This window comes from Hippoglossus hippoglossus, chromosome 10, assembly GCF_009819705.1.
Source record: "Hippoglossus hippoglossus isolate fHipHip1 chromosome 10, fHipHip1.pri, whole genome shotgun sequence".
In the NCBI taxonomy this organism is placed as follows: Eukaryota; Metazoa; Chordata; class Actinopteri; order Pleuronectiformes; family Pleuronectidae; genus Hippoglossus; species Hippoglossus hippoglossus.
The window spans coordinates 8355207-8374076 of NC_047160.1; the positions used below are offsets into that span (position 1 = coordinate 8355207).

The 18870-nt window shown below is 40.5% G+C and overlaps 1 protein-coding gene across 1 annotated transcript in view; it reads right to left on the bottom strand.

Annotated features, from left to right (window-relative positions):
• Positions 1-18870, bottom strand: part of tenm1 (teneurin transmembrane protein 1) — a 179577-nt gene that overhangs the window by 105737 nt on the left and 54970 nt on the right. The window contains exons 4-5 of the mRNA XM_034598108.1: positions 18175-18418; positions 11239-11477 (exon numbers count right to left, since the gene is read on the bottom strand). Coding sequence (XP_034453999.1) covers positions 11239-11477; positions 18175-18418 — 483 coding nt within the window. The remainder of the gene's footprint in view (positions 1-11238; positions 11478-18174; positions 18419-18870) is intronic.

Consider the following 18870-nt stretch of genomic DNA (forward strand, 5'->3'; position numbering starts at 1 on the left):
TGAAAAAAGAGTGTGTGAGTGTGAGTTACAGTGCACAGCCAAGTGCATGTGCTTGTGAATGTACCGGTGAACTATTGGAGCTATTGAGGCTATTTTATTGCAGCCTCTCTGACCTTCTAAAGACATTTTACCAAAGGGCTCTCTCACCATTCAGAGCTTTCTGACCAGTCTTTCGAGCCATTTAATGCAATTTTACCAAAGGCTTCTGTGGCTGTTAGGGCATTTTTAGCAAAGGCCAGCGGGTTTCTTAGAGCTGCATCAGACGACCAAAACAGAGGTCTGAAAACAAAGAGAAACTGGACCAATCAATACAGACCCCAATGAGGCATGAAGCAGCTGGCTGAAAGAAGCTCGGCTGAGGAGCGCACACACACACAAGAACACACACACACACACAATCACAAAGCCTCGCACACACCTTCACGTACACGCTTACACACACACAGTGCATTTGGACTCAGATACACATGTAAGGCTTTTTTTCCAGTTTTTTCCAATGTCCAGCCGAAAAAAAAGAGAACCACGTGAGCAGGTAGAGCAGAGCTGTTTAAAACCAATTTTGTGTTTCCATGCTGCAAGATCACTGACCACACTTTACAGCAAACAAGCTCAGAAAGTGAGGAGAAAAATCTGGAGAAATGTGCTACAAGTCGGGCATCCGGGTAAATTTAAATTCGCAAAAAAAGAGAAAGCTGAATATAATGAGTCCTTTGCATTGACATCCAGACGCGCACATATTGATATACGCATTATGACTGAAAGGTGAACGCTTCAACACATTAAAACCATCTGTTGGGACAAAGATGAAGCCAATGCAAAGAGCAGAACACACCCACATTGCTCTAGTGTGATTGAGTCACTGTGGGCGACAGTGTTGTTGTGTCCAACTAAACTGTGCTTAGCAAGAACACTCCTAATAGAACGCGGTTTCCTTCCCAGGGCCTACCGGAAAAAGGTTGTGGCAGCTATCTAACCCACTCAGGATTACTGAGTAGCTAATTGGTTGCCTGTTGCCCTCCTCAACAGAGCTGCACAATAAATAGGATCGCAGCTCATCCGAGACAAAACAGGCTATTACTTGTTCATAAATGACCCTTTTGGGAGAAGGTAACGTTTTATTAGGACCTGGCCAACTCAGCACCTCAACAGCCGTCACCAGACTCAGCCGGCCCCCTTTAAACTTCACCTCTGTTCACCATCTCTGGCCTCCTGCCCACCACCTGCTATCAGAACAGACTGCGATCCCCACGACTCCGACTCGTCACTTGACTGAGGTTATTATTACTACGGTGCTGCGATTCGCTAATGAAAGCAGTGCAAGCCACACAGCATCATCCCAGAAATCACATTTATCATCTATGCTGATTGTTTTGCCTTCCTCGTTTTGTCTGCACTTGCTCTGTAACACCTACCCATAGCTTCAGGAACTGATATGACTCAATGTTCAAAACTTTTCAAATGTTTTTTATCCCACTCAGACAGTACATCCATCTCAGAGTTCAGTGCAATATGCTGTGCAATGGCCTGCAGATTGTGCCGTCTGATTGCATATGGGGCACAGTTCAGGGTGAATACAAGTAGGAGATCTTTGGCAGAGTAAATCAGCACATTTGAGCTTTTTTCCAATTTAGGCTTGGACTATCTTTTTTTTACTTTAGGCATGTCTGTGCGTCCACATGGATTTGTTCAAACTCTTTGCCCCTTTGTCCTTTACATTGGCACACTGGAAAATTAGGCCAAGGAGTTTTTCACTCCTGTCTTTCTGTTGAGTTATTTCAATAATTACTCTGCACACAGTTACTGACTTGGAAACTTGCTTATATGTAAATGTATTTCTTATAAAATACAAAGAAATATATAAATGTAAGTTTCTAGTGTGACTGAAGAGCTGTGACAAGATGCATATCTTCAATTGGAGATGGATCAAATTAACAAGTTTTAATTTTCATAATAGTTATAGTCGTATCAGTTTGGCTTTGATATCAGCATGGCCTTCCCTTATACCTGGGTTAGGGTTATTATAAATTTTTCGAATAATCGATAAATCTAACTATTAATTCTTCGATTATTTGTTATTAAAAAAGAGAGATTTGAATCTGAGTTGTTACCTTAACGATCTTAAAGTGTTTCTGGTTCATTCGGGTTCCGTGAAGCTTGATGATCCCAGTGTAACAAAGTAAATATCACAACCTTGTATCTCCTCCTTCTGCTGGATACTTCAGTTAAATTGAAAATAATATATAAATCTACATTCAGCTGTCCAACGACAAAATAAATGAAAACCAAAGTAAAATTCAAGTAACTTTCTGAAGGAATATCAAAACAATGTGTAAATTAGGGTTAAATTTGTGCAATTTGAGTAACACTGAAACTTTGGACTGAAGCCACACTGAACTTTTTTAACAGGAATAATTTATCTCTCAAAAACAAACACACATACACAAAGGCACATACACAACCCCCCCTCCTACTCTTCTCTCCTCCTCCCTCCCCCCTACCTCTTCTCCTCCTGTCCCTTTCTCATTCTCTCCTCCTCTCTCTCCCTCCCTCCACTTGCTCGTACATAGCGGTTGTGCTGCTGCGATAAGCCATTTCTGATTTGCAGGGCTTACAGAGCACCACTAAAAACTCCCACACTTTAGATGAGGGGTATTCAATTAAAATTCAAAGAGGAAATGTCTAACATGCATTATGATTCAGTTCCATACAGTTTGAAGTAGCCTAGTAGTTTTAAAAATATCTGTATGAAGTCAAAAACTGACAAGAGAAGATACTACAATTAAATAGTAATTCAACAATAGGGCTGCACCTATCGATCATTTTTTTATCGATTAATCTAACAATTATTTTTTATTACTAGATTTATATAATAATGGATTCATCAAAAACTAAAATTAAAAAATTGTGTCATTTATATTTATTTAATAATCTTCTCTTAAATACAAACAAATCTGACAAGAAACAAAGTATGCACTTCAAGGCATTATTCCACAACAAATAAATGTCCAGTCTGAACTGCTAATCTTCCTTTTACAGTCCAATATCTCCCCAAAATGTTCAAAATTCAAGTAACCTTCTGGAGGAATATCAAAACACTGTAAATTCAAGTTTAGCAGTCTATCAAAAAAATAATCTTGAAGTAGCCTAGTAGTTGTATCAATGTCTGTATGAAGTCAAAAACTAACAAATAAAGTAATTTTCATACTGAACTATACTCTTATAATAAAATAAATATAGTTTTCTCGTTTCAAGTAAAATACGGTTTGCATACAAAATAAAGGGGCTTTTGAAAAAGGCATCTTAAAATAAAGTGTTTAATTTTAGAAAATATAAATAAAAATATGTAGTTTGAGTTTGCCCTTTTCTTCTTATTTCTTAACATATCACTACATTTCACAAATAAACAATCTCAACAAATATTTGAAAAATGTAACTGCTCTAACACCTCCTTTCATCTTTGTTCCCCACTTTCTCTTATTCAGTGAGAGAAGTAAACTCTTCCTTGTGTTGCCAGGATTTACAACAGTAAAGACAAACACTCCATCAAAATGTAATAATAAGTCTGGGTCCATACAGAACAGCGTCTGGGTCCTGATCCTGACCGTGGTCCCCCTATTGGTGACCTATGACCTAGGCGATTATTTTTCGCTCCAGCTTGCCCTTTGGGTGAATCCATGCTTTGACTGTGCGCGGCCACCTTCCTTGCGTCGTCCCACCCCTACTAGAGCATTTTCAATTCTTAATTAATTTTTAGATTTTAGACCACAAACAGATGTAACAGGTCTTTAGTATTTTGATCGTGAGAATACTCGCACTAGATGATCCAGTCAAAATGTAGGACCACGCACTTTGCCATTTCAGAATGGCGATTCAAGGGACTTAACTCACAGAAATTTGATCAAACATCACTTCAGAATAAAAACAAAGAGGAAGGCGAAGAGGAGCTCTAATTCATATGTGACATGTAAACCCCTCACACTGGCCTGTTAATCTGCTCAGATCAGCCTCAAATCATCAACTCGCTCGTTGGTAGGGTTGAATCAGATCAAAAATGGAAGCGATTATCTTCTTGTGTGGAGCACATATAAACCTTTCCCTCTCCACTATCACTATTTTTTATGTTTTTCACATCTGTAGCTGAGAAAGTTTCTGTGTTCAAGTTCCTGGTTTTGCTATGTTAGCTATTAAACAGTGATGAGAGCCTGGAGCACTGATGCTGAAGGATGGATTATTACCAGCCTGAGACCAATGTAAGACAACTTCTCTCATGCCTGATAAGAGTTCGATCGTTCGGTCATTCTGTCAAATGCTCACACTTTTGGGCCGCACCATCACGGTGCTTAATCCTTTTTGGCATGTGGATTTGATCAGATGAGAAACCTATGGAAGGGAAAGTTTAGGGGGCTTGGTTCCTAATTACATCACCAAGGAGGTAAATATTTTTGTCTGCATTTGTTTGTCTGTTAGTTAACAGGACAGTTGCCACAAAACTTGGTGGAAGGTTGTGGTATGGATCAGGAAAAAAAATTATTCAATTTCGGTGCAGATCCGGATCCCAGGCCAGATCCAGGATTGTATTTTTTATTCACTTTCTTTAACATTTCGAGAGAGAGCGGTTTTTCAACATTTTCCTTTAGTTCTCAAAAAATTATTCATGGATCTTGATTAAAAATGAAATCAGTCATGTGTAGGGGACTGCTATCTCTGAGCGTGTGCAATTTGACAGAGATCCAAATGAAAATCCAAATGTTGTTAATTTAAACATGGTTTTATATAGGTACTGTTGGGCCTTAGCGGAGGTATGTGCTATGTGGTAAGTTCTAGGTGAGAGAGATATGGGCTGAAGAAGTGTGAACCACTCTGTGGTGTCGCCTGGCCACATTTCCCTTAGTGTGTATCAGAGACACATAAAATGTATTTTCCACAGGTCTATCATGTGACCAATGTGATGATTTTACACCAAACCATCAGAGGTTGTGCCTCAGATATAGGAAACACAGTCAGTTTGTATAAGTTGTCAGACGAGACAATTCCTTTAAAGCTCTTTGTATCACTTTTTCACATTTTATATTTAAAGTGCACAGAGCATCTGACACCATTGTCACTTTATCTAAAGGCGCGCACAGCTCAGCCTACGTCCGCCCTCGTCTCCACACTCCTCCTCTCTCCAGCGTTTACAACATAACAACTTTGTCACCCGGGCTGCCAACTTTTCAGAGCCCTTTAGCTTTAACATGATGCAAACGAGCCGGAGCTGCAAACCTAGCAACTTTTCTTAAGCAGGCATCAGCTACTTTTCTCCAGGTACCTTGATCAGCCACAGCTCTACACTTCACACAACAGCTGCTGGTTATGCAAGTTGGGAGCCAGGTTTAATCAACAGACCAGTAGTGTGCCTGAAACATAAATGAGCTGCATCTGCGTGAGCCACTGTGATGAACCAGTAAGTGCTGGGACTTAGTCTGCCCCCCTACAACTTAGCAGAGCTTCCTCAGCTATATTTACAGCTAATTAAAAGATAATTGTTTATTTTCTGTTGCCACTTTTTCTGCTTTCTAAAATTGCTTATTTTCTATTGTTTTTTAGTAGTGATAATGAGCAACCCACCTTGTTTCTAATAGAAACATGCTTCTTTCTCTTTGTATCCCTCTTTCCTCTGCCGTGGTTCCCTGCTAACCAGTTAGCATTAGTTGTTAGCTACTTTAGCATTAATCACGTGAAACGTGTTGCAGGTGTGGGCCGAACCATTTGCATCCTATTATAGGGGGGTGCAGTGAGTGACAGGGCAGCTGTTTTTTTCCTTCCTAATTCAGTCTGGTACCTATTTATATTTTCAGCTAATATCAGTTTATTTATAACATTAATTTATTTAAATTGAATTATCCTACTTAGAAACTTAACACTGAAGAGCAAACAAAACTATTACACTATTACCTGCAATTCTGTGGAAGTTCCACGTCCACTGCCATTTTACATGTAGAAGGGGGGGGGGTCACTTCCACTTTTGGGGTGTGCATAGACTGTATATAAAGATAGATAATAAATCCCACTCCTGCGTGTTGATGGATGTTGGGACATTGACCAAACTAAAAAGTCCTCATCAAGTCATTTTTTCTCGATAATAATTTCTGTCATTTTAGGTAGTTTTCGATTTCAATGATGTTTGTTCCAGTTTCGTTTTTCCAGTAAGTTCCAAATGTGCAAGATGGCTGTGTTTGTATCCGATATATTTTAGCTTATTTTCTGGATAATGGAAGGAAGTGGAGACGTGTCGTCCATGTTTAAAAACAGTCTGTGCTGCTGCCTAAAGCGAATTTGCTCTCACTGCTCTTTTAGATGTTTATGTTTTTAAGTTTTTTTTTTTACATCAAACACATAGAGGTTAATGATGGGTGACGTGATTTTTAATCCATCGCTGTTAACAGCCAGTAGGTGAACTGAGTTTGGCTCATGTCAGTACAGCCATAGTGACAGCAGGCCGGCAAACATGGCAACACCAGTGTTTACACTCTCTTTTCTCTCTGTCCTCTGTTGCTGCTGTGATAGCAGCTGAAGGAGGGAGGTTTCCCAGTGCGTTACATGTCAGCCGTCTGCGGTCACCTATTTTTACTCCCACAAAAATGATGCAACAGCAGCCTTTTATCGATCCTATTTGCTAATGCTACTTTTGATGCTGCCTTTCACCAAGAATTAGGCGAGGCTTAATGTGTTTCTCGTGTCATCTTGTCAGTGTCTGACAGAAAATGGATGACTAAAATGAACACAAAAAAGAGCCCTGGGTAATATTGATGCTCCAAGATCACCACAGATCCTTATAGTCCTAACATCTGAACTACACATTAATGACGTTGTTGTAAAATTCAAATGTGTGTCAGAGCAAATGTCCTTTTGGTATTAACGTGTGTAATGCATAATGTGCGCCCCCAGTTGTAATTTTGTTAGCCAGGGTGGTCAACAACATAGAATACAATAACCCCTATTTCATGATAAGCTGTAATCAGCAGACATGTGATGGTATTACCTTCGGCTCTGGGGAACTACATCAAGAAAATGATCTGCAGATTTGTTGATGATTAAAGTCATAATTTATTGTAGCTCTAATAAACACAGAGACGCACTTTTGCTTTTTTTCATTTGAGTTCAGTTGGAGGCTATCCAGAGTTTGACCCCTGTGATTAATGGCCATGTTTCTAAGCAGATTCTTTGAATTACCATCTAACTGTGAAAGTAGATTTAGTGGGAGAAGAAGCGTGAAAGTAATGAACTTAAAGCCACTAACGAGTCATTGGGCTCTTTATGGAACCGCCTGGTCCCCTGAAGCATCCCGTAGACTGCACAACAGAGCTATAAAGAAGTGTGCGCTGTCCGTGTCTCTGTGTGTGTGCTGAGTGACTGAAATGTGATTTGGAGGTGATCATTTGATTGCAGGGGAGCTGCTGACTTGCTCATTTCACTTGCTTCTCCCTGTTGCCATGGAGATGATTATCTCTCATAACTGACACATCCCACTCTCCTCATATTTGATTCAACAGCCGAGGTTTGTAACAGTTTAAAACAGCAAGACATTCATTAATGCAGAAAATACTCTAATTAGCTTTTTTTTTGACAGCATGATAGAGCAATAGTTGGTAGGTTATACGGAGGCAGAACATAAATGAGGTTTAAAATAGAAAATGAGTTCCTGGTCGTGTTGTCAGCAGCAATATTCTTTAAGATTACAGATGCAATCTTAATCTGTCCTCTATCTCCCCTTAAATGCCCCGTTTGCTATCATAATGCCTGCTGCTCATATCTGATGGCCGTGTTGTGCTTAATAACAAGCTACGACTGCGGGAGGGAGGGGTACGTTGGGAGATAAACAAATTAACAAAGCTATTCGCAGCCCCTGTAACACCAGGGGGTATGAGAGGAGGGGAAAGAGGGCAGTAAAGGAAGAGAGGAGGCCTGCCTTAGCTAATCACAACAGGGGGCATACACTGCAATCATTTACACACAGCATTATCTCTGCAATCATGCATCGTGCCATTGTTGTGCTAATTGGAAACCTTAATTTCTGACATAATTTTATTGCCTCCATTACTTGATGAGTTACTTTTCACCCGAATTAATTAACTCGTCACATAACTCGGAGAGAAAAAAAGAGCGTTGAGGACCGGCAATAATTTGGGTAATAAGGTGGGTATTAAGAAAGCATAAAATCTATTCAGTGAATTTCTGAGCGCTACATCAAGTGTTCAAGACCTTGCTGTTACAACACTGGTCACTCCGTGCAGCGCCACTTAGCATGGGAGATCAGCTACCAGCTCTGATCCACAGTGCACCACGCACGACTGCGGCAAAGCACTGCAAAGTTTGGCTGAGCATCACGAGAAAAGATGAAGATTCTGCCAAATGTAACAGCTGCGTTAAGATGATTTTCACCAAGGGGGGGAGCTTCTCCAACATTTTGAAATGTTTGGCTCCGGCTTGGCACGACTGAAAAGGAATATGTCAAGGGTTTTTTTACGTTGCAAATGTCTTGATTCAAACAGCACTATCTGCTGTATACAACTGACAGACAATACACTCTTTATATACCAGGCCTGCAGGATCACAACAAGAAGTGGATATTAATGTGAAAACTTTAGTACTGTAACCAACTTATTCTTTCATTGTAAGCTTATTAATAATTTGTTTGATTTAGCCATTAATCATCTGGTCTAGAACAAAAACATGGAAAATAGCAAGAGAGAAAAAGGAGATCATGCAATCTTTTTTTTCTGACTTAGCTTAGTGAATGTTTACAGCTGAGATGCTTGAATAAGAGATGGTATGATATGTTTCTTGTAAATCCACTGAACTATCAAAATAGTCTCTATTGTCTGTCACATAGCAGTAAACTAATGCTTCAGTGTAGTGGAGGGTTTTAATACATAAAAAGGTAAAATAAGAAATCTATTGTTCCCTTTAAGATACACTTTCATTATTAATAAAAGTAATTATAATGTTGAAATGATAATATAATTATTATAATTATTAATATATGTAAAAAATATAACACCTCCCAAGGCACAGCAGAATAATCTAGCTGATTATATTTTGAATAAAGTAAAATTAATTATCATATTTAAAAAATTGAATAAATAGATTTCGCTTTGTATTACATTATTTCTGATAATAGTGATGAATCTTCAGAACATGATTTAATAAGAGACAGACTTTAATCAATATTCAAAGCAAAATTCCGTGTAGCTATTATTTGATGAAGATGAGAATACCACACAAAACTACTGAGGGAGAGAGATTTTTTTTGGTTCCTGTCAGTGACTGTTAATTAATTCATTAAAATTACTGAATCATTATGTAATGAGAGAACCTAATCATCTGGTGGCCTGTGTCTCAACCTCTCCCCCTAGACAAAGACATTAAGTCCATGACCACTTTAATCTTACTATTTGAATATCTTTGATTTACAGGCTTACATATCATCTGTATTTACATCCCATACATCTTGGCGCAGTTGCCATGGCGATGTCAACACGAAGATCAATCATTGCCAAGCAGGAGTGGAGCATGACACCAATTAAAAGGTGATGTCGTCTCCAAGTCATCACTCACACTCCTCACTAATGCACTAATTACCGGGGCCGGGACATTAATGGAATAGCATGGTTCAGCCTAGGGATTAATCTGCATGGATTCACCAGTATGTGTGTGCGTGTGTATGTGTGTGTGTGTGTGTGTGTGATTAATGCAAACCCCCCGCCTGCTCCGGCCTGACCTTGAGCACCACCACAGGAGGGAAATGAACTGGCTGGTGAAGGGTTGGGTTATCTGCTCTCGGGGCGGTAGAGGGGAGACAGTGTGATGGGGCGGAGGGCCGGGCCAAGGTTGAGAACTCACAGGGAATTGGTGCAATCGGAGGGGATCAATAAATAAATTTTGTATTTGACTTTGACAAACTTCGCCGACGATCTTCCAGACTGCACAGCAACTTCCTCCAAACTTTTGTGATTTTAAAGATCCAAATTACTACTAAGTATCAGTCATAAAAGCTGCAGTTCATCTTCATTCATGAGTGGCTCGGAAATAAGGTGCTTCCTCATGCGATACTGCGATATGACGATACAATTAATATCCTGCGGTGAAAATGTCAAAGTAAAAGTATGTGAGTATCCTCAACAAGACAAACCTAAAGTATGTAAAGTAAATCAAAAGTACTCAAACTACTTTATGTTCTGTTGGGCAGTTTAGTCGGTAGCAGTGCATTATATATAATCCTACCCTGTAAAGTAAGTAATAACTAAAACTGTGAAGTAAATAGTAGATTATTCCCTTTTAAAACTTGTAGAAATTTATCAACTTTAGTTCTTTGTTTTATTAGTAAGATTAGATGGCAAAAATATATATTAATAAAAGTAGTAATGAAATTTGCAGAGGTGTGATAAAAACTAAAATAAAAAGTGAGAGATAAATAATAAGATCTCAATTTAAAACAAATTAAAAAATGTAATATTAAACAAAGCACAATGAAGTAATAGGCTAAGACAAAAAAGGGTGGATTAATATAGACAGGCTACATGGCTTAAATTTATAATAAGGTTAATGTGTGTGTGTGTGTGTGTGTGTGTGTGTGTGTGTGTGTGTGTGTGTGTGTGTGTGTGTGTGTGTGTGCGTGTGTGTGTGTGTGTGTGTGTGTGTGTGTGTGTGAGAGTGTGTGTGAGAGTGTGTGTGAAAGAGAGAGAGACGGGGGGAGGGAGTGAATGAATAAGTACTTATTGTACTGCATGTGCTCATCACAGAGTAATTACCAGTGTTGTGTGCTGTGGTCTCGAACAGCTAATTTAAATTTTGGAATATTCCACAGAGTGCCAAATTTAGAAAACATTACCTGCTGCTTTTAAACCCAACTTTTAATCAGTCCTGCTTTTCTCTCTATTGATTTCCTTTTCTGTTTCTGTTTTTCTTTTTCTTCTTTTTATCCTTTTTTTATTTGGGGTTCTTGTGAATTGTTTTACCCTTTGATACTTGCAACATTGTGTGCATGTAAAAGTTTCTGTTCGTTTCTCTCTGTACTTTTATTGATCCCTGAATTAATTAGGCAGTCTCTCCAAACACAGCCCAATTTCCTCGCTCCTCTTGCATTCTGTTTTGACAACGTTGATTCGTTAAATAAAGTCTGAACAAACTCAACAAAGAAGCGTCTGGCTACACATGACAACATTGCATCCTTGGTAGGTGTAGTGCACTGCGACTCACCGATGACGTATGTGAGCAGCAGGGCCAAGGTGAGCGTGAGGAGCGATGCAGAAAGGGCAGTACACTTCCAGTTGCAGCAGCGGTGAGGCTTGTTAAAAGTAAACAGTGGTCTTGTCACGCTGCTGCGAGGGAGGGGCCGCGGCGGAGGAGAGTACACTGTCCCGGAGGTCAGGGGGTAACCCTGCCCCGCCCCTGACAGGAGAGCCGATGAGCCAGAGCCTTGCTTGAACAGGAAGTGTCTGTGGGACAAACAAAGCAAAATACATGGTCTGATTTAATTATCAATATCCTGAATAATTAATCAAACAAAGCGCTCTTGATTACAGACAACTGTCAACTGAAACTGAAACTGAAATGACAACTGCTCCAGCAGATTTGAACCATATGCTGTGTATAAACATGAACGACGGGCCTCCACTTCCTCCCACTATCCAGAAATTAAGCTAAAATATTCCAGATACGAACGCCACCATCTTGCAGATTTGGAGTCAGAGTTTGCACAGTCGCAATCGTTTTTTATAGCATTAATTAACTAATTAAAACCAAACATACTGGAATAAAAAGCACCTGGGACATATTTCAGTGTGATCAACGACAGTATTTAGTTTGGTCCATGTCCTATCAACTAACACGGAGGAGGCTGGATTTAAGACCTGAACTGCAGGCAGAACCCAAGTGATCAAGACACTTTAGCTTCACTTCATATCAGTCTATGATTATAGCAGCGGGGAGAGAAGTTAGGCCTACTTGAGTAAAAACAGTAACGATGAGTATTGACAGTCATTGAGTCATTGATTCGATGCTAATCTTAGTTTCAATATAGTCCCAGGCACTATGGCTGAATGCTATACACGATAAAGTGCTTAAAGAAGCTAAGCACTTAAATCATTCAATTGATTTTAGAGGCAAAGAAGCGTTTTCCTCTTGCAGTGTTGCTGTAGTATAGTTTTGACAGTATTATAAAATCACTGTATGTTTTCACATTTGACACTAAGAGAGGTGATGACTAACCTCTGTGCTTTGGGGGGGTGCTGCAGGAGTGTAAACATCCTTAAAGAGCTGTTATTACCCTAAACTCTGACAAACTAAGCAGTGGACAAGCTGTAGTGACCTTGTAATTATTAGTAAATGGTGTTCTCCTTGGCATTGGGAGTAATGTGTGGTTGCTGTAAAAAGGCCCTAGTGCTAGCTAGCCATACATGCTAATATTTGCAGTTCTTAAGGCAGACAAGTTGAATCCGTTCTCCACACTTTTGCTTTTGAGTTTTTTTTTTGTTGTTCTGGAAAGCCCAATTAAAAAAAGAGCGTGACCTCAGCTCGTGCTGCTTGGCATGAGAAACCCATAACTTGGCAGAACGATCCATGCCTGTTTACGGTTGTTAAGCTATGACTGGACGATTGCTGTTCAGGGTACTTGTTTAGAGAACCGTCAATTAATTGCCGTCTTTATCTTAAGAGCAGGAAGCCTTTCCGCACTGTGTCCCACAAACTACCTGTCACCTCCGGGACCACCTCCTGTGTCTTTCTTAAGTAGATTATGGTGTGACGTTGGAAACAATCACAGTTGTTGTGCAGGCCTATCTAGGACAGTGATTCACTGGCTTTGCCAATTACCTCGGCACAACACAGACATCATCTTCTCTAAGGTAGCCTATCTAGTTATTATATATTATATTATTCTGATTCTATTTATGCAAATCTACACTCAGTGGAATTCAGTCTCACACTGAAGCACGCCTGACTGAAACTCATTTAAAGGGCCCCCAAGGTGGGAGATTTTAGAAGAGGCCCTCTCCTGCTATTTTTTAATCACTGCATACAGTCAGGCTCAGGATTCAGATACCACACACACACACACACAACTGACTGTTCCACTTCGCTGCTACGTGAAGTCCTAACTAAACCTTACCTGTCAAAAAGCTCTTAGTACTATAGGAGCATGTAATTCAGTTAAACCCTTGATATCCCGCATGTTTGGCCGCATTTGTGTGCTTTTAATTTAAGTGGTCTCTTTAATTTGCAAGTAATGCATCATCAAAGATTAATCCAGAAAGCTGAAATCAAGGAAGAAAAGTAGCCTGAGAAAGTCCCTAAGCTCCGTGATTCCACTCGCAATTTATATTATGTTCCACCATAAATTCTGGTAGGTGAGCAGTATACAGCAAGTGACAAATGTAAAACACGGACATTATTCACAGTTAGTGCACCATAACCATTTAAACAATAGAAAATTTCCACAAAATGCATGCGACCAACTGCGGTGTAATACACCCAGAGCAGCACATCAGCGTAAGTGACAGAATATTAACCACAATCTCATATCCAGGCCAAGTCCTTCATCAGAGAGGAAGCCCAAATTTAACCCAAAAAAAGCTGCCTCTCTGGTGCAATAGTGGCTAATGCAGAACAGCACTCATATGAAGGAGAATAAAAAATCCCTGACAGCCAAGGATCAGTGACTTACCTATTCCTTTTTTAACTCATCAAAGTGACTACTTAAGTTATACAGCTGTATTAGTTATGAGGATGGGGTTCATTTTCATTATGAAAAAGAGCACATTAGATGGCAGATGATGATAGGAAACTAAACTGAAGGGCAATTAATCTGGGTAGCATTTCATCTATATTGTGTTTGGATAATGGAGGGCGAGGGTTGGAGGGTGTCAGTTGAGGAAGCAGAAATATGGCTGTTAGGAAATTATGCAATTTGGAAAAGTGGATCTGGGGAGGCAATTATAAGTAGTTCCAGCCTGTCCTGGCCACACTGACTTACATCAAAATAAAAAAAATGAACAAAGACTGCTGGTGTGGAGAAATAAAACATGGCGATACTGGAGAGAACACCAGCGGCATAAAAAAAACAAAACAGGTATGACTCATTGTTTTTTTTGTGTGTGTATTTTCCATAACAAAAGAATATCTTGGAGCTCCTGGAATTCAGAGACTGCAATGATTGCCCCAGGTTACTGTGTGTTCTCCGGGGGTTAATACAGGCTGCGAGTGCGATATGTTCAGGCAGACATGCAGCTTGCCAAAAGTGTTATGCTGTCCGTGCTGCAGCGGCAGGTGTGAGGTCACAGACTGCTGCAAGGACCACGGTCTCTGAAGGGCCCACAGAGGACAGGCCATTAGAGCGGGGCCAGACAGCCGACTGACAGTGTCGCTGGACACCAGACTGCGGCACCCGCCTTTACACCTCGTCCATTTGTCCTCGACAGAAACTCATCCATCTTCTCAAGTCATTTAGTCTCATATTCAGCCCTGAATACAGATTGTACTTAAAACCATGAGCACATTTCTGCCAGTGTGGGAGAGTTTAAAGAATTTTGTTTAAATAATTTCGGGTGTGATCTCTCCAGGGTGTACGCCACCTCACGCCAATGTCAGCTGGGATTGGCTCCAGCTCCACCCCACAACCCTCAGGGGATAAGCATGATAGATAATGGACGGATGGATGATTTGGGGTATATGCACGGCAGAATAAAGTATATCATTGAATTAGTGCCATGCAAATTATAGGAAAATATGTGAAAGAAGATAATTTGCATTGAAAAATTTTGAAAATAAATGTATTATTATTAGCAATTTCTTTAATTTAAAAGGACTTTTCAAACATTGAGGGAACTCATAGGGCTTTCCATGAGGTAAAACACGCATCAAAAAAAAGGAATGAACTGTAGAATAAAATAAAAAACAGCCACAAATTTGACAGGGGAACAATTTCAGTGCATTTAGCAAATCTCATGCCATTGACACTGACGTCTTGTTTCGGAAGCGTTAATTGACCTAACCTGTGGTATGATCAATATTGTTTGTTTCTCCCCTATTTACTCTGTGACTGTCTGAGTGTTTCTCTATTATTGTGCTTCCAAAACATGGCCCTACAGCGGAGACAGATGACAACCATCCCTCCCTGTTTGTTTCCCCTCCTCTCTCCATTCACCCATCAAGTGTCTGCTGAGGGCTGTGAGTCAGATGGGGGACACAGGAGGCTGCACATGGAGCAGGCACACACCTAAGGGTCAATGGTAGTTCAACCCTGAAAGGCCAGGGATAGACTTAGGACACACTCACACACAACGAGAGGGAGAGATGTCCACACAAGACAAGCATACACGGAAAGATGTCAAATACAGGTGAGCATTTTCACATAGCTGAGGCCAGTACACGGGTCGAGTCCAAAGTGGGGCCATTATTGCTCTGCTGAAGGTGGCTAACAGAGAAAAGGGGATCCGAATCAAGTTGAAAAAACTGCATTTGTCAACACTGCGTGCAGCTCTATTCGTCTTGTGCGAAGCTTTAAAAAAAGTCTTCACTGTTCTTCCTGGCTCCCTGCCTTTGATCTTCTCAGACAATATCCAGAGGCAACGCCCAGGAAGCTCTGAATTCATTTCAGAGGGCAGATTTCCCCGGAGACAGGAAGAAAATGAGAGCTCCCGCTCTCCAGGAGGTCGGAGACTACGGCCCAAGGGCTGTCTCTACCTGGATATGTGCGAATGAGTGTGTGTGTGGTGCAGTGTGGGTGGAGGCCTTTGTGCACAGGTATATGGGTATATGTGGTAGGTGTGTGTGTTATGTGTGTGTGTGTGTACTTGTTTTTGTTATATCTTTAGGACCATTTCCAGAATAAACATTGACCTTGTCAGGACCAGTAGACATCATCGGGACCAAAGCCTGGTCCTGATGAGGCTAAATGTCATCTCTGAGCTCCTGTTTAAGGTTAAATGTAAGATGTGAGTTGTGTTGAGGTGGTCATAGTTAAAGTTCGGGATAAGGTTGGTTAAGCTGTCCACAATGAATGGAAGTCAATGTAAAACTTTTATAAGGATAGTTAAGCAAACCTGCGTGTGTGTGTGTGTGTGTGTGTGTAAGCTGACTTCACTGTGTATCTGCACAAGCACAGCGTAAGATTCAAGTCTCATTTCTTAGCGATAAGAGGAAGAGGAGAAGACAGGGCATCAGTCAATTTATTACAGTCCCAACATTTGTTATGCCTCTTAACACACACAGTGCGAGATCCAGTCAGATATATTGAATATCCATATCTGCATCCTTCCACTTACACAAGCTGCCTTCTCCAGAAACATAACGGATATGCAGCCGAATAGGAAATCCATGCACACTTCAAACAATCTTAATCTCGGCTGACGCAATGTCAATACATTTCAATACAGATTCATCAAATTCGCATCAAGGAAAATGGAAGTATACTTGACACTGAGAGATATTATTTATTTTTTTTGCCATTTTTTATTGAGGTCATAGCATCACTTATAATTCCATTGGCATGCTCCTCAATGTAAAGTTGGTAAACACTTGATAAATTTTTAATCTCACGCCTGAGATTGAGCCGATAGCAGCGTCAGGGTGAAAATTATAAAATCATTATATTATTAGGATATCTGAGAATATGAAAGAAGAAGGGGAGGAGGGTGCTTGAATATTAAATCCATCCAAAACAGTTAAGCACCCAAAAAAGACCCCAAAAATACAGATAGAAAAGAGCCAATAATATCTGATTGATGTTATGGAGGGATACTACTCTGTTGACTATGAATATGATTACATTTTATGGTTCAGAACTAATAGCGCACTATCAAATTAAACTTATTTGACTATAAAGTCCCAAATGTAAAAATGCATTATGACAAAAAGCCACCATCCAATATACCGAGCCACTGTGGAAATTGCTTTTATAATCATATCTTTCTTTGGGAGAGAGTTCTTTATGTTCAGCAAATATCGTTGGAACAATTTGAAAAAAGAAAAGCATAAATTTTGTTTATGGTGGATTTTCATTTAAAGCACACACACACACACACACACACACACACACATAGATAAGTAATGTAATTACAATGCACTCCTGACAAGTCTTTTACACTGATACTCATGTCTGGCCAGTGATTAATTTAAATTGTCACTGAATCTAATTTTATTCTTCCTATCCTTTAAATGAGGTAAGATCTAATTATGGCCTTAATGCATAACTTATTAAAAACCCTTCTTCTGGCATGGCAGCCTGCCAATCTCATCCCCACTCATAATACCAGGATTCAGCTGCAGCACTGAGCTCTCATTAGACATGCAAACATATTCTTTTGCACCTTGCTGCTTCTTCTCGGGAAGCAGTTCCACAAATGAGGATCTCCTAAATTATTCCCTGATCAATTATTACTTATACAGCAAGCATATGCTTAATGCTTTTGCATGGGATAAAATTCCAGCGAATTCGTCTCCGGGGCATTTGGAAACATTTTCTTGGGTACAACAATTGAGGATGGAATCACAGTGTGTTCCTGAAAAGACAATTTCTACTGGATACTGAATTTTTATTTTATTTTGAATCGTATAAACTCAGATACACGTCTACTGGTAAATCTGTCTGCAGTAGGGGGTACGAAAATGAAAAGAAGACAGAAAAACCTGAAATATTCTTTATGACTTTGATGGTGAGCAGAGTCCTGTAATAATACCCCAGAGGCCTGTGTGGTGTTCCACTTACTGCTCACTACTCGTGCAAAACATTTCCATCCTCACCAACTCTTGAGTCCAACGTTCATTCCTAATCATTCTACTCAGATTTTTCTAATAAATTGTGAAAGTCTGCCGACTCCAGAGTCCCGAAGAGAAAAAAAGACTTCTTTAATCTAATGATCCTCATTTGTGAGATTAAAGAACGGTCTTTAATCAAGTGACATTATGTTGAAGTATGGTGGTTTGCCTGGAAGGAATCTTTATTTTAAGAGTTTCAGTACAAAACAACATATCAGTCTTTCTGGACTAAAAGCATGTTGGAATGAAACCCTGTATTGAATCCAAATGTATTAAATCGGCTCACCTTTTTCTGTTCACTTGTTCATAAAAAAAAAACACCATGCTGAAAATAACCTTTTAAGGGAACATTAATAAGAGGAGCTTGTAGCGTTCTCTCACCTGGTCTCTAGGGGAATGTTGCTGTTGAGCACCCAGCTGTTGTGAAGCTGCGCCTGGTCTGTGCTAGAGCCGTTGTCTGCCCCCTGGCCACCCTGGCTGGCCTGGCACCGCGTCGGCATGGTCTTCCTCTGCAGGCTGACTTGAGTGTAGGGCGCCGGGCGGGCACACGTGCAGGCGTGCGGCGGCGGGGGAGGCGGTGGCAGCGGGCGGAACGTGAACTGCCCACCTGGACTGCTGGGCAGCTCTGCGTGGAGGGACGGAGGAGAAAAGCAGGGGAGCAGGCGGAGGAGGAGGAGGGAGGGAGGGATTGAGGGAGGGAGGAACAGGGGAGAAATAAACATAGGTTTATTAGGAGTGCCGTACCATAAATTACAAATAAAAGTGGCGTGTGCGTTGACAGTTTATTGTTATTGCGCTGATTGGGGGGCATAAATCAGCTTAAAAACTGTCCCCGTCCAGAGCCTTCCCTTCCTACCTGCTTTGATACACTTCCAGCCGCCCCCATAAATAGCTTCTTGGCTGGCTGCAACATCCAGGAGTCTTTTAAGAGCTAACATCTCCTGGCTTAATCTGCACCCTTCAGCCCCAACTACCCATGTGATGTTTATTATGAGATCTGCAGCTTTGGCGGAATGAGCTAGCCAGCTGTAATTCCCGCACACTGGTAACCTCAGGGTCTAGCTGGGCCTCTCTCAA